We start from the raw sequence: 26,061 nt of genomic DNA on the forward strand, positions 1-26,061 counted from the left end.
TTTTACTCTCTTCTGAATTCCAGCAGTTATCTGAGTGCTATAATCTAGTGGTGGCCTTTTCACAGTGAATTCAAAAAGTATTTACTGAGAGTTGTAGTTGGAATATCTGGGTCTGTTGAATGGCCATCATTTTCTTTCCTGTTTTATATGGATTGCAAGATCAAGTTACCAGTAGTATACAATTATAATACAAGTTACCAGTAACCTTTTTTTGTCTTGCTTGTGCATGGGGAAAACTAGTGTTCTGTGGATCTGAACCTAGTATAGAAAGATCTGGTGCTGAAGATTGTGGAGCTATTCTGCAATAAAGACATCAGTGATGGAAGAGCAAAATACTGGGTTGAGAAAGCTGCCAGGCTGCTCCCTGGGAATGCTGCTGCTCTCTTGAAGGTTGAAGGTAAATTCCAGCTTCTCATGTCATCTAGTCATCTCAATATTTCCTTGGCTAGATTATTTTAGAATCAGGAATCTTAAATCAATTACATATTAATTTCTTTGCTGCCTGCTGTTTTTTTCTAGCTTGCATGAAAATTACAGCTCTGGACTTTCACATGCATTTTAAGGTTTATCTGTTCAAAAATGTGGGGAAATTGTTAGTAATAATATCTAAGAAGTTGAGCTTAGATAGGCAATACCTGATGTGTCTCTTGTGACTAAACTCCTTTTTAGTTTTTTGAGTTTAAAAATGAAGTGTGTGGGAAGTGCTGTCATTCTCAACTACTGTGTAAATGCTTTCAGTTATACAGTGTCACTTTGGCACTTAGTTTTATGTAGCACAGCAGCAATGACATTGAGGTTCTTAGGGGCTTCTGTTGGTTTTCTTTTGTTTTACTTGGACTAGTGTATGGTCAATAAGTATACAGATGCTATGTAGTATATAGAAAAGTTAGGCTGGTAAGGTTATCACGTTGAGAAAGATAATCAGAGATAAATGAAAAAATGCTCACTGATGTTGTGGGCTCACAAGAAACTCCATGAGGAGCGATCTCCAGAGAGAGATCCTTCCTCAGTGGCAGTCAGCCCTTAAATGGGGTCTAGGAGAGGTGCAGCCGGGCTCCATCCCTTGTGGTCACACAACTGAATTGCCTTCACCTGCAGTCCCAGGGCTGACTCAGTGCTCACCTGCGGTGATCAATCAGAGGTTCAAACTGTGATTCAATAGTTCTCATACGGACTAGCTATTCTGTAACAAGGTGTGCTGTCTCTGAATCAAACTGTCTGACAGTCTTAACTTAGCATCTACAAGAGGCACCCTCTGAAGTTTTTTCCCCTGTTATCTTGTTTCTAAGATGTTGGAGTAATTTCATCAAGTCTGTAGTCCGTGTAGTGGAGGTGAGCAAACAGTGGTGATGTGGTTGTTGAAAAGACTGATGCAGAAAAAAAATTAATTATGTTGCCTTCATGTTTCATAGGAGAAGTTACAAGAATATAAAGTTGAAGATGGCTGAAATGAGCTCTTTTATGTGACTCAAGCTGAATTCCATGCAAGACCTGATGACGTCTCTCTTAACATCAAACTTGGTTGCACTGTACCACTCATGCAGTAAATTACGAGATGCTGTGCTCCATGTTCAGGAGGCAGAGAAGAAAATACCTCTGGAGACGAGCTTGGAATATGGTGTTTCTGTGTCGTAAAGACACTTGAGGTATTTAATCATCTTTTGATTCTGTCATAATCTTCCATATCCTCAAAACTGGTCACAGTCTCTTAGTTTCGTTCCACTGACAGCTATTGCTCAAATAATGTAACTCCTCCAAATGAAAGTCAACTGAAGCCAATTGTTTAATGGGGATTTTCTTCCTAAAGTTAAACCTTGTATATTTTCTAACTTCAAGTCTAAGCTAGATATAGTAGCTTCATCAAGGAGAGAACTGTTTGAAGAGTTCCTGGAACTTCACTGCTGAAAGATACATTAATGCCTCACCTGTGAAAGTGAGTTAGGTAGCAGTGTGTCCTGGAGAAGTAATATCCTTGCCTTCACAGAAAGATGGTTATTCCTCTTCCTCTGATGAACTTTATTCTTTAGGAATACCTTCAATCAGCCCAGGACTTGGAATCTAATACAAAGAATTGGAGAGCTATCAAAAGCAGTCATCTACTGGCTCATTCTAGCTTTATTAAAATGAAATTTGCTTTGGGAGATGTCTGTCAGTGCAGAGAGGTGCTTGAAAGGTATTGTTTTATCATTTTTGTATTTAAAAGTCCAGAACGGAATACTTTTTTCTTAGTCAGAGAACATCTAGCAGGTGTCAATTTCCCTGCGTAACCAGTTTGTGGACAGGAGAGGAGTTTCTCTGTACTAAGGTTCTTAGTAGGCTTGAAGCCCAAGCTATGTATTTGTCCAGGCTACAAGCCTTGGAGAAGACTTGGTGATATCCTGGGTCGGTTGCCTTCTGTCTCTTCAGTAAGAGAACGTTGTTCTATACTTCAGCATCTAATTCAGATTTCACAGATATTTGTGGACCAGTTTTGTCCTGGTCAGCTTAACACAACCCGCATATGATATGATATGATGAAGAATTGTAGATATAAATGGGAAGCAGAAGGCCACCCCCAGTAAGAGCATTCTTCTTCAGGGAAAACTGGTCAGGCCAGCTAAGCCAACTGACTTCAAGGTATATCACCTGCGGCACGGCCAGAATAGTGCAAAACAATGTTTGTAGCCCATTTCTTGGTGAAGTTCTGTGTTCCATTCTTCCTGTTATGTTTTCTTTCATACTGACTTCTACTGACTTCAGTTGATTTCACTTCCATAAGTGAAGGTCAGTGCTTTGGGAACTTGAGGCTGTTGTCCTGCTTTCTTGTGCAACTCAGGTTTAAACAACTGAGGTGGTAGTAGCAGTTGAATCACCGAGTTGCTCGGTCCACAGTTAAATAACACGGCCCCAAAGCATGCGATGGCTTTCACCAGGACTTTGTTGAAAATGAGTCTTTTCTGCCTTCTAGCTTTGATCGTCTCCTTCACTCTGTGAAACAGTATGTGAGAGAAGCTGAGGAGCTGTCTCACACCGTCCTGGAAATGAAAGGACAGCTATACATGCATGCTGGGATGTTTCTGCTCAAACTGGCCCAGAACAGTGAGGTGCAGTGGAGCGATGCGTGTCAACTGGCAGCACTGTGTTATTTGAAAAGTTTCAACATAAGTCACTTTTCACTTTCTGCCTGTAGTTAATGCAGTTCTTGACCACTCTTGCTGTACATGTGCGGAACACCCATATTCCAAAGATTAATTAGTGTTTGTAAGGCTCTCCCCTCACTAAGTCTTACTCTTCCACATGCCTTTAAAGGACGTGGACAGGAGCTAACTGAGTATCTCCCACATTCTTGTTCACAGACAGTCAGTAGAGCTTAGTCAGTCTTAATTCTTTGCCTTATGAAATACTACTAATTTTCCATTTTGTGCAACTGCTGGTGTTCAGAACTTTACTTTCTCTTGTGTGTGCTTACAGCTATTGGCAGTAGCTAAAATTACTCACTGTGTCTTCTTCATTGATATGTTGCAGAGTGCCTTCAGAATGAGTGTATATTTCTAAAGTTCTCTTGTGCTAGAAATAAGAATATGTTTCCTAATGTTCAAGACTAAACTAAGTGATCTGCTTTTTGTTGTAAAGAAGCTGTGACAAATCCTCTCCTTTCTTCTCCAGGTTCTTAAACCAAAGTCAAAACTAATAAAAGGGGATCCTGCTGGAGAAGACAAGCTGGAAATGTTGGCTTGTGATCGCAAAAGCCAGTCTGGTAATAAGAATTAATCCTTAAGAAAGTTCCATAGATCTCTTTTAATTTTATGAATAGTTACTTGAAGAGTTAAGTGGCTCGATTCCCAACCTTAAGTAGCAAGAGCAGCCCACTGTTGGGGTTGTCCTTCAGTGTTTTTATGTGAAATCCCATTTTTGTTTTCTAGGTCATATGTTGCTGCGCTTAAGCCGTGGCAAGGACAATTTCTTGAAAAAGACTGGAATCTTTTGCCAACACAAGGGGTTTACTGACGTTATTTGAAAGCCTCTTTGGGAGGGGGGCTTCTCTTTCCTTGGCATAGATGAGACAAGCAATGTCAGTACACGAGCACCAATGTAAGAAGAACTTAATAAATATGATAATGGTAAGAGGTGTTTCTTAAATTCAACTGAAGCACGACTGTTTCAGAGGAGCTTTTTTAGCTCCTTCCTTTTGCAACAAAAGAGGTGGGGCTGTGACAGCTGTTCAGTGTATCAATGCAAGGGGGTGATGTGCACGAAGCTTCCATTGATGCTTGTTGCTGAGAGGTGGTACTGTCACGCCTGCTTCTGAAGAATTTCTCATGCACTTCCTGCTTCCACGGTGCTGTCTTCTTGTCTGCTTTGATTCATTTTCACTTCAGCTGTCTGCTTAGCCTTTTGTGTCTGAACACTAGGAAGTGTTAATAGGAAGGCACATCTTGTAATGCAAGAATGCAGTTTCCAAGCATAAAAATGAAGTAACTCTAGGATGAATTGCTGAGACTTGATGATGAAGTCTGGCTTTGAAATTGAGTGAGAGAAGATTAGAATACTGGTAGTTTTCTACCTAGCTGTTAGTTTTCAGAAATGTTTAGATTATTAAATCTAAAATGATCTAGCAGGATACAAAACAATAACTACAGCAACAACTATGGCCTTTTTTCTTGATAGATATAGCTAAAGAGAGATACGTGTAGGTATAAAGGAAAAAAGTTTATAGTTTTACAGTCTCTCCTAAGAGGTTTGTTTCTTTATATTATTTTGTAATGTGTATTTAAAAACAAACTAACAAAAATGAAAACAAAAAAAAAAAAAAAAAAAAAACCAAAACAACAGCACTCAAAGGCTTGTGCTTATTATACATGGGATAAAGATTTCCCCTATTAGAGGAAAAGCCGTGTAAGCATATTTGCAGGAGTAAAAAACAAAACTGAATTCAAAACAGAAATTAAGCATTCAGGTTGTTTTCTTTGCTGAAAATGGTAGATCTCTTGAGCTTTACAGACTTAGAAAAACGGGAAGGATGTCTGTATAATACATCAGCTTAACCTGATACCTCAAAATGGAGAGGTTAATGTTTAAATTTTTTATGTGCTTCCTTGGAGATGTTCTCTCCATTTTTCGCCTTGACAGAAAGAGCAAATGTACCAATATGTTTGCCTTGTGCACTTCTGTGAAGTTGGTATTTCTCCTTTAAAAGTTACTTGTGTAATCAAAACAGATGGAGAAATCACTTGAAGAGTGTTACATCTGCTTTTCAAAATGCTTAGTTCCAGCTTGTTAGACAAAGGCAGACAGGTGGGAAGAGGTTGCTAGGAAGCTCCTAGGATGGGAGAAATCTTCAGAGCTCCTTACTTCTCTTGGAATGAAACCCAGCTTTGATCAGACGCTAGCCTTCCTCCCTAGGACGTAGATACTAACTTGCTACTGCTTTGTTTTTGCACAGGTGCTGTTCAAATGCACAATGTAGTGTGCTGGTAGTCTCCAGCACCCTGTGTGGCTTGGTTTGCAGTGGTGCTACCCCCAATGTGACAATTTTAAAAACAACTTTTTCACTTGCTGCAAGAAACATCAAGACTTGAGACAGATACTCCTGAATCCATTTGCCTGTTGGACCTTGAAGTCAGTGCACTTTCGTACATCTTAAATGCATTTAAGTGCTATTTTATCTTTTCTTATTTATTTTCTTCTCCTTTATTTTCCTTTATTTCTTTTGGTATCTAATTTTTTGGTTGTTGTTGTTTATTTATTTTCACAAAAACAGGTATTTCTACTCGGGATGGTATTCACTAGCAACTTAGAATTGCAAGAGAAATTTAATATTCGTAATGAAACACATCAGCCTCCTTTCTTACTGTTGCTGCTGTGCAAACAGTGCTGTACTGAGAAGCAAACATCCTGGTGGGATGCTGTTCATATTCTTATGCAGAAAAAAAACAATGTAAGAATTCTTCAGTTCAGAAATATTTGAAACAAGCCTTTAGACAGCTTCTGAATTGATTCCCATAGTTTGTGTAAAACTAGTTTGCTTTGTTGGGCTGTTTTGGACATGAATGTTTTGTTGCAGTAGGGGTTTGAGACCTACTGCATACGAGCTTTCTGTAAATGGGCTTAATGTTTCATGTACAGCATTTCTAAACTAGAGCTAGTTTAGAACCTACTAGCTATTTGTTTTCGTCAAACAAGTCACGTGAATAGAAGAAAAAGAGAAAATACTAACTGAGGACTGTTTCCTTTGATACTCAGACCAGAATCAGAGACAAAACTGAAGTTGCTTGCACAGCATGGATTAAGTACTCTGCAAACACTGGAGAAGCATGGCCTTCGGCCTGCCTTAGTTATACACTGGGCAAGAAGCCTGCAAAATATAGCAAGCTAAGATTATTTTTAAAGGTGTACAATCCGTTTTTTCTCTCCTTGTGTAAACTGAACACACAAAGTAAACAAAATCAGATGAGAAGGTACTATTGAGAACTGCTGTTAACTTTGTCGGGTAAGTTACTCTATCTAGTCAACCTATCAGGTACACTCTCCCTCACTACCTCTTCACATTACAGTGAACTGTAGTGTTGTTTTCTGTCTTTATGTTACTTCAGATAACTCTAGAGAGAGACCTCCTGAAATTTATCACAAGTGTCAGAGAACAATTCTTGAATTTTTCAAGAAAACAACTACACCAGGAAAGAATAAGTGTTAGTAAGACTTGATTTGAATTTGTTGAGGTAGTTTCTATTTCTTTTCAACAGGGCACCAGCCTGAAAATTTTCTGTGATCAGAAGGAATACATTGGAAGAAGTGTCTACTACTGGAAGAAAATCCTGATTAGTTTGGAAACAATAAAAAGAACAAAAATATTCCTGAACCAACTGATCCTCTCTTCAAATGTTTCCATAATGTGGACATTCAGGTGCAGATTGACCAATCTAAGATTGGAGTAAGGTTATATGTCTTTATACAAGCTTATGGTTGTGATTTAACCTGGAAGATGGCTAAACATGATGTCATCCTGCACGGAACACCCCTTTGGCCAGTTTAAGTCAGCTGTCCTAATTCTGTTCCCTCCCAGCTGCTTGGATTATTTGCTGAGAATGGCTTGGTTCTGTACAACATGCTTAGCAGGAACTATAAGCATTGGTGTGTTCTCAACATTGCTTTTCTCCTAGAACCAAAACATCGCATCATACCAGACACGCTGAAGGAAACAGTTCCATCCCAGCTGCAAATAAGACACTTACATTTACATTGGAGCTTTTTTGTTTGTTTGTTATGTACTCGTTGTTGGTGGGTTTTTTTTGTTTTTTTTTTTTTGCATTGTGCTAACGATGAGATTTGGTAGTATCAGAATGTATCTGATGAAGGGGGAAAAATATTTTCTGAGAACTTTTCTTAGATGTGAACCTGTATCTGCTTGGACGACACTGAACTCCCTTAGCACCAACTTTGTTGAAAAAGTATTTTCTTGTCTTAGAGGAAGATGAGTAATACCTGATTACTTCCTGGATGTTGGCATGCACTAGCTGTTCCAAGTATTCACGCATATGTTAGGTATGACTTGTCTTTGGCTTTGGTTGTAGGTCTTTCAGGTTGCAGCCTATGAAGAAGAGGCACGAATAGCATTTGCAGTGCTGGATGCGGTTGAAGGCAAAACTGATGATGCCTTCCTAGCATTTGAAGCTATCAAGAATGTGATTTCATACTGGAATCTTGCCAAGGTTGGTCCCTAACCTGCATTACCCCAAATGCTCTTTCGTTACTTGCATTCCAACTGATTCTTATTAATCCAAATGCTGTTGCTTAGCTTTGCCAAAGAAAGGCAGAGGAGATTGTGAATGGTGATGTTTTGCCAGAAGAACAAGGAGAACACAAAACCTATCTTCTTAAAAGAAAGCACTACCTAACGAAGATCATTGATGAGTTCTCCTCAGATCTGTCAGTAGCTGACAAAGTAAGTAATTCTTGCCCAACATCTTGTTTGGAGAGATGCAGTGGTGTCGCTTACAGTTTCAAATTGAAACCATTTGCAGCCTTTGCTTTAAGGCAAGTGAAAACTTACTTGTTCCCCCAGACAAATAACTTGCCTTACTCCAGTGGGTTGATATATTCTGGGAAACTTCTCTAACAACACGAGAACATGCAATGTTTTGACTCCTGCAAATGGCAGTTTTTATGTAAACAAACAGCTTTTTCCCACTATCTTCTCAGTGTGGTTGATAGTTTCCAAGTAGAATTCAGGCTTGTGTGAATTGTCCTCTTACATTAATTTTAACAGAGGTTGGGCTTTGCTGGGAAGGAAAAACAAAACAAAACAATACAAAACCAAGGAACAAAACTTAACAACATTTCTGTCTTTTTGTAATGAAAGCCTTGTGAGCTGTTCTACCAGAGTTCAGAATGTAGCCTCTTGCTCTGAGGAAGGATTGCAATCATGACTTGCATTTCAATTAATTTTCCAGCTGCCAGTGTCTATTGAAACTGTAACAGAAATGCTGAACGCAGTGATCCAGGAGCTTGGAGAATTTGAAGAGAAGGAAGTGGGGAATCTTTCCTCCAGAAAGATCTCTCAAGCTGCAGGTTCAGGAGTAAAACATTCAATTTCCTAAGAAGTTATTGTTCTCACCAACTGACAGCTACAAGGTACATGAGACATATGATTTCAGGGAAGCGTTACGTTTGAATAACAACTCAAAGTTCAGTACATTCTTTTTTTTTTTCCAGTTTTCTCCTAAAACTCTCCCTCAGTGGGCAGAAGATGCCCAGTCTTTACTTCAGATGCTCTGTCAGCAAGTGGAGGCTTTAAAGGTAAATAACTTTGTCACTATATTCAATGCAGAACAGTTGATCTTTTTGTTACGGTAGGTACTTGGTGATCCAAGCATTGGACAGACATTCTTTCTGGACTAGTGCATGACTCATGAAAACATCTGCTCTGAACATCTGCTGAAATTGAGTGCGAGAGTAAAACTTGTTGCCTATAAACTCTGACTGGGGACTCAGAGATGCGGAGGGAGCCTTTCTAAGGACTGTGTGAACAAGAAAGAGTCCTGCTTTCATCAGCTTGGCTATCGTCCTCTTGGTTCTGGGCTTTTTCTAGCTTTGGAGAACAGTCTCAGAGTTCTGTACAGGACGGGCAGATCTTGAATTATTCCAGCAGTTAACTCTTGATTTTTTTCTCAGACCTTAAACATGCTTTTAAACAGCAAGAGAGTAGGGATTATTCCTTAGGTTTTCTTCAAATACCGATGGAATACCTTTACATTCTCTTAATTGAAACACTGTCTTTAACAGAATGAAATTCAGGAAATGAAATGTAATAACTCCAGTGTGAGTGTATCATCTCATTGGTGGTCTGCTAAAAGCTATGGAACAGATGCTATGTCAGATAGTTCTCAGCACAAAATCTTCGTGAAGCTCCCTTAACAGGTAAGTTGTTGCTCTTCCAAAGAAAACAACTGCAAAGAATTATGTTTCATGCCAGAGCCCAAATCCAGCTATGTGGGAAACACGTGGCTCCCCATTCACTGAATGTACTGCAAGTTTCAAAGCCAAACATAATACTGCACGAGGGAAATTTGGATCTGGCTTTGCTAAAAAGGAAGGTCAGTGGGACTGTAACATCTGTTCGGTGAGAAACGAACCCACTGCCTCCTAGCATGTTGCCTTTCAGAATCCAAGCAAAACTAATACAAAAGCATCTCTTCAACGATTTTCCTTTAAACTTGAAGAAGCGGATGCTCCAAGCGTCAGAATTACTTGAGAACTGCTTTTTCTTTAGCTGTTCTGTATGCCAAAACGAAGGAAGTGATGAAAACTGTTGTTCCTGTAAGAATCCTAACTCGCAAAGTCAACCTAGTGTGCTACTATCTGTTGTTCAGGATTATTATATACATAATAAATATATAATATTTATAATATTTATATAACTGTCTGTTAAATTTCAAAGACTGAGAGCAGTATTCCGGTGATCTCAGGAGCATGGAACTAAAAGATGACTTCTTGAACAGAAGTTGTTTCAGTAACAGCTACCATGGTAATAGGTTGAGATTAGTTAGTAAAAAGCACAGATCTCCCATGACTGACTTGAAACAAGTCCTCTTCAGTTGCTATTCAACGTCTTCTGTAATTTCAAACACTCAAAGTTATTCAGTAGTACGCGTTGCTGCAAACAGCTTTTTTTTTCTCAGTCCTGCCTGAATTTTACTTCTCCGCTTCTGTAGACGACACCTCTTTGGCTCTTCTCCGTAATCCTGTATTGTTTGATGTGAGGATATAGCTGACCCTTGTGACAGTATGAAGATGCAGGCTTGTTCCTGATCTGAGCCTTGAATTTCAAAGGCAATAGTATAAGACGTAACTGTGCATGGAGATTGGAGCTTGTTACATTGCAACACAGTCTATAATTTCTGCCCCGCCATTCTGTAACTTGGACTATTTTTTTTTCTGTGGGCAAGGAGAAAGTGCGTAGACTCCAAATCTATTTCTAACTACCTGGGAATTAATTAGCTCAGTAATAAGGGCATTGTGGGGTTAATGTTGCTGTTGTTCTCGAGTAATTCAGTCTTCATGTTTTGCTCAATTTCTGTCCAAAGCTGTGACTGCGCCATCAGACGATCCACCATCTGATGATGTTATTATTGCTGATGAGCTAACAGCTATCCCAAAGCCTTTCTGGGTCTTCCAGAGGGCTTTCTGTAGGTAGGCCCCAGGTTTACTTCTGTAAGCAGGCCCCCTCTCAGAGATTGGTCTTTGCTGCTTTGCTGTGCCTACCTGCCTGCTCCCTGTGCTTGCTGCATCTGATACCAGTGGTTGTGGAGCAGGCTCCCCAGGGCTGTGGGCCTGGTCCTGAGCTGCTGCAGCTTAAAGACCGTTTGCGTTTGGGTGGTCCTTCTTGGAACATGAGGTTGGACTTGATGATCCTTGTGGATGCCGTACAACTTGGGACATTCTGTGATTCTATGATCTTGGTGTTTGCCTGGAAAATACCGGATGATTTTTTTTTTCCCTCATTTTTTCCTGGCATTTAAAGTTGTAGTTTCACTTCTAAATGTGAGAGTGGAGTTGGATAAGGGGAGGGTAAGTTGCTTCTTTATTTTCTATTCTCCCAGGTGGGTCTGTATATTTTCTGCCCAAGTTATGGTAGCTCTGTAACTGGGAATGTTCCTAATGGTCATAAGAAGAGTCTGCTGCCAGCACAAAATTTGGCCACAGGACTGCCTGCTGGATTAAATTCTGTAGATTGATTATATGTTATTTGAGATGGCATGTTCTGTTTATTTTTTCCAAGACAATCAGGTTTTGAGGTCACTGAGATGCATTGATTAATCAGTCACTTGCAGCTTGTTTGAGCTCATCCCACACAACAGCATTGTTAAATAAAACCTTACAATCACTTTGAAATTGTAGCTCTGCGCTACGCTATGCCACTGGTGTGAATGTCTGTGCTACAGATGGCATCCTTCCTCATCCTCATCCTCCCACTGTGCTCCTCATTGGCAAAAGCTGTCTACTTCACACAATGGTTTCTACCTGAGCAGAGATTTGGTCACTTTCCAGTTTCTCTGTGGCACCCCCCTATGCTGTTAGTTCTTTTTTTTTCTGTATTGGTGTCCTGTCTTGTCTTCAGTTTGCCCCAGGATGCCAGGTCAGTTGAAAAAAAATTTCAAATTATATCCATCCTGATTTTTTTAATGTATTATCTTTTTTCTTGATGAGGAACACACTAGAGTCTTCAGAAGAAATCACCATTTCAGGTGTGCGTACTGTTTATCTGTGTAACCAACTAGTCCTCTCAAGGCTCTTGTTGTCTAATGTGTTTGGTTCAGGATCAGTCCATGTCCTTCGTCCTCCTTGCTTTGCTGTCCTCTATGGATTTACCTGAGGTTTTTTCTTCAGCCTGCTTTGCTTTCAGTGCTGACAATCATGAGGAACTCTATGTTGTATGCTGCTGTGTTCATTTTCCTCAGCACGTTCCTTCTTGATGTATAGCAGGTACTGGTGATAGCAGAGCCACTGTTCTGTGTGAGTGACTTGTGCCAAGCCAATGTTTATTGAGCTCTGATCTGCAAGATTAAACATAGCTTCAGGCTACCTGTGTGGAATTGTGGTTTGCGCTGCTTTGAATTTAGTCCTGCTGGCCAGAGATGGACAAGGCAGGGATGTTGGGATACTGAGGAAAGTGTTGGCGCTTGATATTCTCGCTGGATTTTATTTTTTAAGCAAGCATTGGGAACCACTGAAGTTTAGCAAAGGAGCCTTAGTGGTGTGGTCGTATCAGGTGTACCTGATTTCATGATGATATGTGGCCTTTTAGTAGAGTTTAGGCTCTGACCCCTCAAAGCAGTGAATGGAATGAGTTCCGGGTGATACCAAGGCTAATACAATAAGGTTTCGATGAAGCTGTCACAGAAGAGTTACCTATCTTTACCAGCCTGGCTGGTGTGTGATGTATGTTACTGAGACGCTCCTTCCTCTGTGTTTGATGAAGTAGATGCTGTTACATAAGGGCATTAAGGCATTGGATCTTAGCTTCAAAGCACAGTGAAGGCAGTTGGAAGGCAGGAAGGTGACAAGTTGGAATCATATTGTGAGCCCAAATTCAGCAAGCCATTACTGCTAGACAGGGGCCTCAGGCATACATTTTAAGTTGTTCTGATTCCTATAAGATTTAAACATCTGTTTATAGGTTTGCAGTGTAGATGCCTAGGAGCCATGTTTTTCCTAGGGAGAACGGTGTGCTTGCGTATCTTGTGTGCTCTTCAGCAAGGACATGGTAAAAACCAGTCCTGGATGTTTGGTGAGGGAGCAGAGTGAGAGAGGTGAGCCCAGTTAGTGATGGGAGTCCTGATCCAACGGGTTTCTGTGCCTCTCTCTAGAGCGAAGACGTTTGGAAATTTTCAGATTAGCTTTGGATAAGCCTCTGAGCTTCTGGATGCTTTTCATGACCAGTTCAGACCTCTCAAAAGCTTGAGGTTTGTCCGTTACTAATTTTCAAGGAATTGCATGGGAAAAAAAATGCATATTCCTTATTTTAAAAATAGAAGCAATAATGAATAAGCTAGTAGTGTCACTGTCATGGAGGAACACAAAGTAGTAGCCAAGCAATAGGAGAAATAAGGAAGAATGTCCTTTGGTTTTTTTCTCTAGGATCTCCAAGAACTGTTGATAAATGTGAAAATATGTAATGTGCACATAAAAAAAGATAGTTCCTACAGTTAGAAAAAAATAATGTGAGGTACTCAAGTTTTACCCCTGGTCAAAAAGCTTTGGAACTCTCCCAGAGTAGAGAACAATTTCCCTGATTTTTCATTTTGCTGAGCAGTTGAAAGCATCCAAGAGGACTTGCTAGGATCTGGATGAAGAAAGAGTGTTGAGAGGAAGAGGAAACCAAGTTGTTAAGATCTGTGAAGAAGGAAGGAATTAATTATTGTTTGAATTGGTAGATGCATAGAATTATAGATCACAAGGTTGGAAATGACCTACAAGGTCATCTAGTCCAACCATCCTCCCATCACCATTGCCAGCACAAGCACTAAATCTCATCTTGTAGCTCCTCATGCAGATGCCCCTTGAACACTGCCAGGGACGGCGACTCCACCACCTCCCTGGGCAGCCATTCCAGTGCCTGACCACTCTGAGAGAAAAACCTCAGAGAGGTCTAACCTAAACCTCCTCCAGTACAACTTGTGGCCGTTTCCTTGGGTCCTGTTTGTTACCTGGGAGAAGAGGCCAAACCCCTCCTCATCATCACAACCTCCCTTCAGGAAATTGTAGAGTGCAGTAAGGTCTCCTCTGAGCCGCCTCTTCTCCAGACTAAACAATCCCAGCTCCCTGAGCCGCTCCACATAAGATTTGTGCTCCAGACCCCTCATCAGTTCTGTTGCCCTTCTTTGGACATTGAGGCCTCAGTGCCTTTTTTGTAGTGAAGGGCCCAAAACTGGACACAGTACTTGAGGTGCAGCCTCACCAGAGCTGAGTACAGGGGGATGATTCCCTCCCTGCTGCTGCTGGCCACACTATTTCTAATGCAGGCCAGGATGCTGTTGGCCCTCTTGGCCACCTGGGCACACTGTTGGCTCCTGTTCAGCCGAACATCAACCAGTACTCCCAGGTCCCTTCCTCTTCACAGTCATCCAGCTGCTCAGCCCCAAGCCTATAGCACTGCATGGGGTTGTTGTGGCCAAAGTGCAGGACCTGGCACTTGGCCTTGTTGAACCTCAGCCCAGCGATCCAGCTTTTCTAGATCCCTCTGAAGTGCCTCTCTGCCTTCAGGCAGGTCAGCACCACCTCCCAACTTGGAGTCATCTGCAAACATACTGAGAGTACACTCAATCCCTTCATCTAGGTCATCAGTAAAGATATCAAACAAGATGGGCCCCAGTACCGACCCCTGGGGTTGCCAGCTGGATTTAGCTCCATTAACCACTACCTGTTGGGTGCAGCCCTCTAGCAGTTCCTTAGCCAAAGAAGGCTATACCTGTCCAGGCCATGGGCAGCCAGTTTCCCCAGGAGAATACTGTGGGAGACCATGGAAAAGGCTTTGCTGAAGTCTAGGCAGACTACATCAATAAATAGCCTTTCCCTCATCTACCAGGCTGATCACCCAGTCATAGAAGGAGATGAGGTTTGACAAGGACGACCTGCCTTTCATGAGCCTGTGCTGGTTGGGCCTGATCCCATGGATGCCACGCACATACCATGAGATCTCACCCAAGATGATTTGCTCCATAACTTTCCCCTGACTGGGGACTGGCTTGTAGTTCCCCAGATCCTCCTTACAGCCCTTCTTGTAGATGGGAATCACAAGTAGTACTGGTACCTCTCCAGTTAACCAGGTGCGCTGGTAGATAGTGGAGAGTGGCTCAGCAATCACCCTCACCAGCTCCCTCAGCGCCCTAGGATGGAGCCCATCCGGTCCCATGGGCTTGTGACAGTCCAGATGGAGGAGGAGCTCTCTGACTGTCTCCACCTGAATCACCAGGGGTGTATTCTGCGTAGCATCCCAGACTTCGGGATCGGGGCACAAAGTGCCCTGATGATAACTGATCTGCCTTTTAAAGGCAGGTGTAAAGAAGGCGTTGAGGACCTCAGCCTTCTGCTTATCCTCAGTGGTCACATTCCCCGCTGCATCAAGTAAAGGATGGAAATTCTCCTTGGTCCTTCTCTTACCATTGATATATTTATAAGAGGATTTCTTACTCTCTTACTGCGGTGGCCAGTCTGAGTTCAAGTTGGACTTTTGCCGTCCTAACTTCCTCCCTGCATACCTTAGCAACTTCCTTGCAATCTCCCCAAGTAGCCTGTCCCTTCAACTTTGTCACCTTACTGCCCTTCTTGTCTCCCTAGAGCCCATCTGACAGAAAAACATTATTTGAAGACTCATTTCAACAGGTATTGTACTAAAACATATTAGTAGTGGGCATGAGAAGTTGAATTGAAGAAATCTGTTATCTGTATGTCATTCTTAATGCCCTGACACCTTAATAATGTTATTTGAACAGAGACTAACAAAAACTAACAGTTAGCACACAGGCATGCTTGTATATCTAAAGATCATGCAAAAATGTGAAATTCTGTCTCCAAGTGTCACTGTGTCCATGAAACAAATATAAATATATATATATACGTTTGGGGTTTTTTTGCACAAAGACGAGAACTGTGTTGGAAACATCATAAAAATACTACTTAGAAATAATTTTAAACAGCATCTAGTTTTAAAGCATTGTAGTTCGGTACTAATTTTGTAAGAGCAAGTTTCCAGGGTTGTTATGCACCATTTGTTCTAATAACAGTGGTGATTTTTTTTTTTTTTTCCTGACACTTAAAAGCAGGAATTGGAGGCTGAGGAATAGAAGGGATAAATAGTTAAAACTTCTACTGCTATAATGATAAATAATAATTCTTTAAAAATCTGAAAACTTAGGCTGGTTTAAGGGTCTAGAGAGGTAAAACGTATTTCACTCAAGAATGATCAAGCATTTTTTAAAAAGCTTAGGAGATGAATGCATTTTTAAGAAGCAGAAATGTGAAAGACGAAAAGTAGTGCATCTCTGGTGATGAATCTTGGGATTGTTATTGTAAGCAAGGAAGAAAGGGTGAAAGAGCTTTTGAGATATTTACAAGTTGAAATAGGAGTTTTGGATCAGTTTTGAAAAGGTAGCATGTTCTGAGCTGGGTAATGTGCTGCTAGAAGGTGCAGTAAGAGAACATTTCATTAGGAAACTTCAGTAGTGGGCATTTGAGTAAAGATGACGTGAAATTGAGACCTGAAAGGGAAAAAAAGATCGAAGGCTTGATTCTTGAGATTAAAGAATCTCAAGCAGGTGTGTATTTTTTTCTTTATCCTTGTTATCCTGTGACTTACTGGATTTTAGAAATCAAGCAAATACAACAGTGAGAGAAAGCTACAGGAAAGAAATTTACACTAATTGGTCTTTAATCGAGGGGCAAGGAATTTGTGAATAAATTCTAATAAGTACCATCTGTAACAAAATTTACCTTAAGAACAATGTCACTCCATTAACGTTCTGTGGAGAGTCTAAGAGTGAAAGAGCAGTATAACCTTTTGTAAACATAGTCACCTCTTTGCATTTGTCTATTAGTAAAGGTGAGCTGGACACTTGTTCAGCACTATCATTTGCACATTTCAAAACAGTGTTTTGGTTTTTTTAAATAACATCTGATAACCTGAAGGTCTTTTGGTGCAGAAGTGTGTTGTATTTATTCTCTGTATAGTTCTTTTGATGCATGTGTTGCTAAAATGGATCAAAAGAGAGCACAGAGCCTTCTGAATACCAGTACTAAGCTGCTTGTTAGTGGCATGGAAGAGAACTTGTAGACATTACAGATTACTTTTTCTTCCTCCTCACCTTTACTTCAAAGTGTGCAGCATTGCCAGACAGCATTCAGGTGATAGTTTGTGAGCTTTCCAAGTACAAAAAGTTTGAGTAGGTTTCCAAGTAGGACCAGCAGTCCTACCAGGAGAAGCTTACATAGGAAGTAGGGAAATAAAAAACTCAGAACTTGTCAAAAACAACTTTTGCATTTCACTCTAAGTGTTATTTTCAAATTTCTCCACTCTGCTGGCTACCTATGCTTTTATTAATTTACACTTAGTATTTTGAGGGGGTTTTTTTTTGGCTAGTTTGGCTGTTCGAAGTTTTTTTTTAATTTCTAGCTTATTGCCTCAGAAAAAAAAGCAATGAGGAAACTTAGGGCTGTAGCAAGAACTTTTCTGAAAGCTGTCTCTAGAGAAAATACGAACTACATGTCAATTACAGTATCTGTACTGATACAGAAGTCTTCTAATCTGGAGTCCATGAAAGGCTTTGCCCCTTTTGAGTAAACACGGAAGTACCTGAGCATTTCAGAGAAGAACCTTCAGACCTCTAAGCAGTGTGCACTGAGCTCTAAATGCAGAGGTCAGTAGCTGGACCTGCTTACCAGCACTGCTGAAGGAAATCACTGTAAATGTGCGGTAAAAAAATCACACCTGGCAGGGAGGATACCTTTTTATTAATCACCAAAAAAGCAAATGATGCAAATTCCCAGGAAGCTTTGCAATAAACACTTTCTGGTCCCACTTTTTCAGAAAATCTGCAGAATTACTTTGTTTGGAAAGACCTGGAGAGTTCGTCTAGTGAGGCCCCTCTGCTCAAGCTGAGTCAGTTAGAGCAGGTGTCTCATTTGAAAGGAAGAAGTAATTTTATTTTGCCATCCATCAGCTCTCCTGAGGTTTTGTATTGTATTTTGGAGAGATCAAATTGAGAAGCACTGTTGCATCACAGCACTAAATACATCACGGTGATGTTTTCAGTAATGATGTTTCTATGTTTATAGTTAAGGGCATTTACATTTTATGTTGGGGAAATGTTCATCAAGTGGTGGTTTCACACCAGTTATCAACAGAACACCACCACACCATGCTGTTACTGCCCCTCAAAGGAAGAGGGGGGAGAGAAAATGTGGTTGGAAAATAAATGAACGAAATGCTCATAGGTTGAGATAAGGACAATTTAAAGGAAAAGGAGGAAAAAGAAAAACACCAAGCAAAGGCCATACAAGGAGAGAAAACAATTATCCTCTGCTCATCATAGAGTGGCCTGGGTTGGAAGGGACCTCAGAGTCCACCTGGTTCCAGCTCCACTGCTGCCAGCAGGGTTGCCAGCCACTAGATCAGCTTGCCCAGGGTGCCATCCAGCCTGGCCTTGGAGACCCCCAGGGATGGGAAATCCGCAGCTTCTCTCAGTAGTAAGCAGTGTTTGGCCACCCCTTGGAAAGCAAGGCCTCAGTACATGTTGTAGCCCTTCCCCAGCTCCTCATGCTGTGTGTGGCATCGTATGGTATGCGATATCCCTTCAATCAGTTTAGATCAGTGCCCTGCTGATGTCCTTCCCCCTCCTCTTGCCCACGCCCAGCCTGCTGGCTCAGGGGCTGCAGAGTTGATGCTGTGCCAGCACTGCTTGGCAGGAGCCAAAACATGGCTGTGATACCAGTGCTGCTCTGGCAGCAAGTGCAAAGCACAGCACCGTGTGGCTGCCGTAGGAACAGCAACCTTGTCCCTGCCTGCCCCAGTACAGCACCCCTGCATATGTGCATCACTGCTATAGAGAAGCACATACCAACATAGAAATTGCAATGTTGCACCTGTTATTCTGGCTATTAAACCACATAAACAGAACAGAGATCTGAGCAATGTTTGTTGAATTAAGGTTCTTCTTATTTTGAAGTTTCTAATGAGAAAATTCCTCTTTCTCAGGAACATATTATTTTGTTAACTTAGGAGCTTGGAATATTTTGATTTACAAGATAGTCCCATAAATATACTGGAGTTGAAGATAATTCATTAAGCATTCTAAATCTTTTCCTTCTTATCTGCTATTACTTCACAAGGCAGCAGGTAATGAAACATACAACAATGTCATTACTTCAAAGGTTTTTGTATTCCATAGGCATTCCACTTAGAGGCGGTGGGTAATTTGTCAGCCCAGTGACAGATGAATTTAAGGATACAACTGTACCTAGTGCACAGTTTGCTTATGCACATCAGTGAGGTGTAGTCTGTAAATCTTACAAAACCACAGTTATTGTGTAACGTTTCCTTAACTTGATTCGTGAGCTCTAAAGAGTTAAGAAAAGTCCTTATATTCTTCGTACCCATCTCTTCTACTGCGTGCACAGTCTGGACCTGGTTATTAATAATTACATTTTCATCCTTGCAGAGAGAATGATATTTAAGAATGTTGCTTGGAAGTGTTTTTCTCAGTTGCTAAAGAAATTCTAGGTGAAATCCAAAGCCATGATTTGAAGCCAAATGGTAGCAACATTCTTGTGACGGAAGAAAACAAAGAAGAATATATTAAGTAAGATTAAATGAAGATTTTAAAATACTTTTATCTCTCCCATTTCTTTTAGCTCAATCAAGAAAATACTGTCACACTATGTAATCTGAAGCATTATTGAAATTCTGTCTATAAATAAGTACTGATGGCAAAATGTGGCAAAATGTGGCAATTGTTCAGATTCCGTATTTGAAAGGAAAATATTGATGGAAATATTTAAAATAGATATATATTACATTTCCAAAAGGTAATATATATATATATTACTTTTCCCAAAAGATTCAGTTTAGTAGAAGCTCCACTTGTTGTGTTTTTTTCCCAGAGATAATTAAGTTTAGCAGAACATCGTGACGACAAATGTGAACGTCAGGTACTTCACCGTACCATTGCACACATTTATTATTCACATTTTGGCTTTGTAGACTGCTGATATTCTATCCAGCCATTTATGGTGTTGCTTGTTTTTAACCAAAGAACAGTTTTGGATGCTTTTGTGGTAAACTTGAGTTTTTAAAAATGCATAGTTTTGATACTAGTTTCCATGTGAACTGCCCTGATAGAGCTGTTATGTCTAGGCATTTGTAACAAGGCAGCATTATGAACAGTGTAATGTGTTGTACTGTTGTAAATGAGGAATTATGATATAGCAGTAGCAGAATGTTTTAAAGCAAGGACAGGAGCCTATGAGTGATTACAGAAGAAAAACATGAGCGATGAGGTGCTTTGTCTCAAAATATCCCCTTCTTGTCTTGTAATATCCCCAGCGAGCAGCAGTATATAAGCTCTGCTTTAAGGTGTGAACTTCAACATCATCTTACATAGAGGATTTGCTCAGAACAAAAAGAAACAAATAGGAAACCACTACACACGTGGCAGGCATGAGATAAATTGAATGAGTAGAATTTTCCTCTTATGATATATTCTGTGAAGGCTTTTTTGTGGGAAAGGTTTGAGGGATGAGGGAGTAGGAATTGCTTTCATCATGAGTCGTCCAAAAACATTTCACAGAAATTGTAACATTTGCAGAAGGAACATATTGGCATTTTGCAGTTGTGCAAGATATTAATTGGGATGAAGAGTAAGGAGTATCTGCAGAAGACCATTCTCCTCTAGTTTTGAGGAACCCAGGCAGAGCTCAGATTGCAGCCTAAGTAATATTCTTTTGCCATAATAGGTCCTGTGTTATGCTCCCCAGAGTTTCATCTCTTCTTTAGATTCCAGTTCTCCTGACAGGTTAGGTTTGAATTCAGCATATCTGCTTCTCCCTGGGTTCAGGTTCTTTGGGTCTCCTGCCTGCTTTTCACCTTTTTATTAATGGAGAGTGGAGTTTCTACCACAAAGCAAAGTTTCATGATTAACAGAAACAAACATGGAACTTTCCAAATGGACATAATCGTTTCTTGATAAGCTAGCAGTCCTACTTATCTTCACTAGTACCACCTGACCTAGATTTTACCTTGTTGTGGATAATGACTGAGATTTCTGGGGACAACATTAGATGAATCTAGCTCTGCCTTTTTTTTCCTTTTCCAAATACTTAGGGATTGCTGTGCTCTCATTAATATCATCAGCTGCCTCCTGTTTGAGCCTAAAATGCTTTCCATAGCGGAGTGGTTGGAAACATAGGGTTTTAACTTAAAACTGTTTGCACAGACTGAAGATTGAGTTATCTAGCCATAATTATTACATTCTCCTTTCTTTTATAAAACTTGTTGTCATCCATACACTCTTAGTATAGTTCTCCTTTCTGTCTTTTCCTACAAAGGAATCACTCAGATGGCCTTGAAAGCTCTGAAGATGCCGCTTCAAATAAAAACAAGACTGTTAATGGCAGTGATTCCCCACTACTCACCAATGGAAGCTGCAAACCTTCTCGACCTCCCAGGCCTTTTTGACCACCTCCACCCACACCCCGCAGACCCACATCAGTAGCTGGTGCATATTCTAGGGCCAGACATCCACTTCAAAGCTGTGGATTCTCTGTACAGTCTTAAAATGAACGTAACGTTTTCCAATGCGTGTTTTTAACTACAGTTTTTTTCAGGGTAAATTCTTGGATATATAACTTCTATTTTAACAGCTTGCATTCAGCATCGTTGTTCCTCTTATAAGTAATTTCTGTTTCCACGACAGGTAAGTGATGATTGCAGCGATACTGCTAAATATGTTGGAGCTGGTGCCAAAAGAACATGAGTGAGTGCTACTGTTGCATTCAGTTAACTTTAATGAGACCCGTGAACAAATCTGCTGAAGGACTTACAGAACTGCCTCAAGTAGATAATACTGGAGCTTGAAAGACTAGTGATTTGTTTCTACAGTCCTGGTTAAATTATTTGAAACAGCAGCACTTCAAACACTGATTGCGTGAAAATAAATATGTTTTTTAGTACATCTTATAATTTAGAAACTACAAAGCTTTAAGACAGTGGTAGGTGTTTTCAGGTTAACTCCTCCACATGCATACACTACCATGTGTTTTGGTGATCTTATTGTCACAATTGATAAATACTGAGGCTGGACGGAAAACTGGGCTGCAGTAATTATTTTAAAAGATAAAGGCAGTGTAGTTTAGTAATAAGACTTGTGTATAGTTCTTAACACTGCCTACCAAATGGCCTGCATGGGAAAAAAAATCTGAAAGCGTTTAAAGAATGCATGTATTCTCCCTTCCACAGCCTTAATTTTTCTCTTCTTGAAAATGTTATGCACGCTGCCTCTTAAATTGTTGCAAATATTAAATGGGAAATCCATCAACGCAAGCAAGTAGCTTTTTCTTTATAATCATCTAATGTTTAGAAAATGCAGACAAGTTGCTTTAGTGAATAACTTTTCTTTGTCATATCAAAGCTGTGCAGCTGAATAGCTGATAGTTCTTGGATTGAAGCATTTTTACAGAGTGCAGCTAAAGTTGCCTTTTGTGTGTGTCTGTGTGTGTGTGTGAAATAGAAAATGTGGCTATATGTGCATACTACTTCAAACCACCACCTTTTGCACATCTACTTTTGTGACTTACAAATTCTGAAATAGATTACCAATACAGAGAGAAATGCAATGACATGTCTGGCGTCGTAGGAAGTGTAAATGGTTCTCCATCCACATCCACAGAGAATGATGGGGCCAGTGCAGGTTCACTGGCAGGTGCAGCTGCAAATACATCTTCAGAACCAAGCCCTGAGGGGGGAACAGAAGCAACTACAGCTCCTGCAACTGCTGCACTCACCACACCTCCAGTATCAAGACAAGTCCAGCCAGTAACTCCTGCAACTCAGGCACTAACTACAGTCAGTCAAGGTCCTCTTCCACCTGGGTATGAGTTTAGTGAATTTTTCTGCTGCCTTTTCTGTTTTCTTATTTTAAGCATACCAAAATACACATAACATCTGTCTTTTGCTGCATAACAAAAATTCCCATAATCTGCTATATGGCTTTAAATTTCATAGTTCATACATTGCACCTCCTGAGAGCAATGTGGGCGCAGCGAGATACTTCATACCCATGTGGAATTTGTCAGATGATTGGTCTCTTGTCTCAGAGATATTATTTAGATTCTTAACTTTTTCTTAAAAAAATAGAAATGTTTCTGTACTCTGAGTAAGAAAGGGAAAGCAAAAGCTTCTTAATGCGAGTGGTATAATAGATAAGAGTGCTGGGCAGGTGGCAGCCATGTCCAGCATGAAGAGAGCGAGAGAAGAGGATAGCGTGGTTTTAAATGGGAAGAGGGAGCTGGGGGCCCCAGAACCAAAGAGGAGGAGGGGGCCCGCCGTGACCATCAAGTGGAGGAGGGAGAGGAGGAAGAGAGCCCGGTTCCATTGCGCCCGGACCTCCGCTGTGACTGATCATGGGGAGCCCATGGAGGTGGATCCACCTGCAGAGGAGCCCATGGAGGTGGATCCACCTCCAGAGGAGGCCATGGAAGTGGATCCGCCTGCGGCACAGCTGGCCTGGCACCACACCACCGTGCCAGGCCCCGCATCGGCGCGGTCACAGCTCCGCCATCGCTGGTCCGGGCGCTGGGCTCCTTACCCGCCGCGCGGCCCCACCCCCAGCATTAGCTGGGTGGCATTGTTTAACATCTGCTCCTCCTCCACCTTGTTGCTCCTCCGCGGTTCTGCAGGCCTCCAGTTCCATCTTCCCCTTTTAGGAGTTAGGTCCCCCTTCTGGGTTTTGTTGTTGATGTTAGTGTTAGCGTAGTTTTAGTGTTAAGTTTAGTTTTAGTGTTAGGCATAGGTTACTGTTAGTAGTTTAGAGTTAGGCATAGATTGCTGCTAGCAATTGGCAGTAAATGCCGCTCACTCAGTAAGCACTCCCCTGATTTACCATGCAGAGAAATGAGTGCGAGTGCACTGAGACGGGAGGTTTGATGACGTCTGCGATGAATTGAATTTCTGTCTTGTGACTTTTCTTCTGTTGCAGAACATTGAGGAAGGAGAGCGTGAGTGGCTGAGAAATGGAGTTGGGACTCAGGGGAGCAATAGGTGCCTGTGTGACCCTTGCCAGGTAGGTGTGCCTTACTGTAAGCGTGCGCTAAGGCAGTGCTGTTCAAACACAGCTTGTGGCACTGTCTGCAACAGATCTGCTTGCTGTTAAGCTTTTCCCTTATTTCATGTCCACCTATCCTCTTCAGCTCCTGCTCCCCTCACCTGCAAGTGGAGCAATGCTCAAGTTGGAGGAATCTTTTCCTCGGCAGGTGGTAAAAGATGATGCAACTGCGTTTCATGCCCTTCTTTGTTATTGGGTCAGTAGGCCAAGGATATCTTCAGAACAGCTAAGTCAGTCTGTAACACCAATGTGCATGAGAGAATGATGACTCTTTTTCCCCTCTTGTAGAAAGCAGCCTCCTTGAGAGCAGGAGAGCAGCAGGCTGTCTGCTCTGTGGCTCCTGAAGGGCATTTCTCCCCAGCTGAGATCCCTGAGCCCACACTGGCGGAGAATGTGCTGCACCACGATCTCTTCTGCGGAGCCACTTTGCAGCTCACAGAGAGTGCGTCAGTTGTAATCGTGCCAGTTTCCATGTGCCATAAGCCAGTAAGTCATGCTCTCTGAGGCTGATAGAAAGGCACAGACAATAGGCAGGGAGGGAACAATTTGTAGCTGTTGCCTACGGTAGTGTGTCCCAGCACTGCTGAAAGAGGCGTAGTTTGTTCTGTCTGTCCTTCGGTGTGTGTGCTGTACCTGATGCACGCAAGAAGCCTTGAGGTGCAGACTCATCTTACTGCTGTGCTCTGTGCACTGCCAGGCAGAGTGTCCAACCCTGTGCAGGCGCTGCCTTGCAGGAGATGGCTTTGGATTCTAGTTTGTGTGGGTCTTTTGGGATTAAGATAGAGGTGGAGTTTCTAGCGTGCCCTAATGTCGGAAAGGTGGTTTCTAGTACTGGCAGCCAAAGCTGCCCAGGAGGGTGACTTGAGCTCCCAAAGCGAGCTGTCAGCCAGTTGTTAGCTGTGAAGGTTCCCTGACCGTTTCTGAATTGATTCTTGTAGGACTCACACAGTCCTGGAACTAAGACTTGGGAGACAGTGAAGAAACCCAAGGCAAGTGCTGCTCAGCTGAGGAAGAAAGCCAAGAAGGAAAGCAAAAAGAACCAATAAGGGCTTGACCAAGAAGGCCCACAGGACACTAGAGTCATCTGGAATGGTTCCTCAGAGGTGGCACCAAAGGCAGCTGACTGAGTCGTCCGGTTTTCTGGCATGGCCGTGCTTTCCCTGTCACGGACAGTGCAGAGGAACTAAGGCAACTGGGAGGGAAGGGCTTGTGCTGCGTTCCAAGCAAAGAGGACTTGCCAGAGGCAGGACTTCATCTATGGCAAGAGATGGAGACACTGTCTTCCTTCAGGATGCATCTCTTCAGGGCCAGAGCCGGTCTAGTATGAGATTGAAATACAGCTAGCCGGGCCTGGAGAGAGAGAAGGTGACGTAGCCACAGGGTCAGGCTTCTCCTTGTGTCTGACGGGAGGCTGAATGACTCACTGCTAAGCAGAGATCCTGGACACTGGGGTTTCATTTTGGGCTGTGTTGATAAATACAACCCAAATCCTTTTGTATTGAATAAAAGCGAAATCAACTTTTTAAAAACGGTGCTGCCTGTTTCTGTAGCTGGTCAAAAGGTCCCTTGCTTGGGCTGGCAATTGCGGGGCGATGAACTGGTCGGCTCTCCCCTGAAATTCTGCTGGTTTTCCCTCATTTCCTTGTTGGTGTTCCCAATGGGTGGCTTTTCAGCCCAACTGTAACTGCTAGCAATAGGCTGTGAGCATCCCCTTGCTCTCCATGGACTGCTAACAAAAGCACAAAGGAGGGGAAGCAGCCCAGGAGGAAGAAAGGTGTCCCTGCACTCAGCCCCTTGAGCTCGCCTCTCTTTCCTGATGGCTTTTTCAGCCTTGGGCTGTACTGAGGGTTGCTGTTTGCCCTGGGAAACCCAGCTGCACGCAGGCAGCGATGGCCTGCACATCAGCCTCCCGTTTAGGCACGAAGAGTTGAGGTGTGGGTGGGATGGTGTGAAGAGCAGAGCTGGGAGTGGGGAGGAGGAGAGGGCAGCAGGAGAACGTGCCTCGGGCCCAGAGCTCAGCCCCGAGGAAAGGAGATGGTTGTAAAGAGAAAACCAGCTTCCACTATTTTTAAGTGGTCATTGCATCTTAGGTCTGGGTCTGGATCCAGCAGGGGGGCCCACGTGCAGCCGTTCGGGAGGAAAGTCCGAGAACAATTCCACAGCAAAGAAGGCAGTTTCAGTGCTAAGGCCTGTCTTCCAGCTGGACATCGGG

At 42.0% G+C, this 26,061-nt stretch overlaps 1 protein-coding gene across 22 annotated transcripts in view; it reads left to right on the forward strand.

Moving 5' to 3' along the window:
• Nucleotides 1-25,378, forward strand: part of LOC116241261 (RANBP2-like and GRIP domain-containing protein 1) — a 38,929-nt gene extending 13,551 nt beyond the window's left edge. For 3 of the 22 annotated variants that reach the window (XM_090126767.1, XM_090126773.1, XM_090126774.1), the window contains 18 exons: nt 241-397; nt 1,413-1,646; nt 2,948-3,083; nt 3,646-3,736; nt 3,903-4,100; nt 5,423-5,598; nt 5,741-5,917; nt 7,551-7,688; nt 7,775-7,921; nt 8,430-8,610; nt 8,692-8,775; nt 9,262-9,396; nt 18,728-19,331; nt 20,075-21,245; nt 22,416-22,617; nt 23,724-23,807; nt 24,138-24,335; nt 24,788-25,378. Coding sequence is in view for 2 of the 22 variants with exons in the window: in XM_090126773.1 (XP_089982899.1) it covers nt 5,756-5,917; nt 7,551-7,688; nt 7,775-7,921; nt 8,430-8,576 (594 nt within the window). In the remaining 20 variants the exon portion in view is untranslated. Of the gene's footprint in view, nt 1-240; nt 398-1,412; nt 1,647-2,027; nt 2,174-2,947; nt 3,084-3,645; nt 3,737-3,902; nt 4,101-5,422; nt 5,599-5,740; nt 5,918-6,222; nt 6,470-6,722; nt 7,689-7,774; nt 7,922-8,429; nt 8,611-8,691; nt 8,776-9,261; nt 9,397-9,625; nt 9,843-18,727; nt 19,332-19,383; nt 19,429-20,074; nt 21,246-22,415; nt 22,618-23,723; nt 23,808-23,934; nt 24,046-24,137; nt 24,336-24,787 lie in introns of those variants that run through there. The other 19 variants (XM_090126752.1, XM_090126772.1, XM_090126760.1 and 16 more) reach the window with 18 other exon arrangements.
• Nucleotides 25,379-26,061: the final 683 nt, after the last annotated feature.

This window comes from Phasianus colchicus, chromosome 29, assembly GCF_987193195.1.
Source record: "Phasianus colchicus chromosome 29, bPhaCol1.hap1.1, whole genome shotgun sequence".
In the NCBI taxonomy this organism is placed as follows: Eukaryota; Metazoa; Chordata; class Aves; order Galliformes; family Phasianidae; genus Phasianus; species Phasianus colchicus.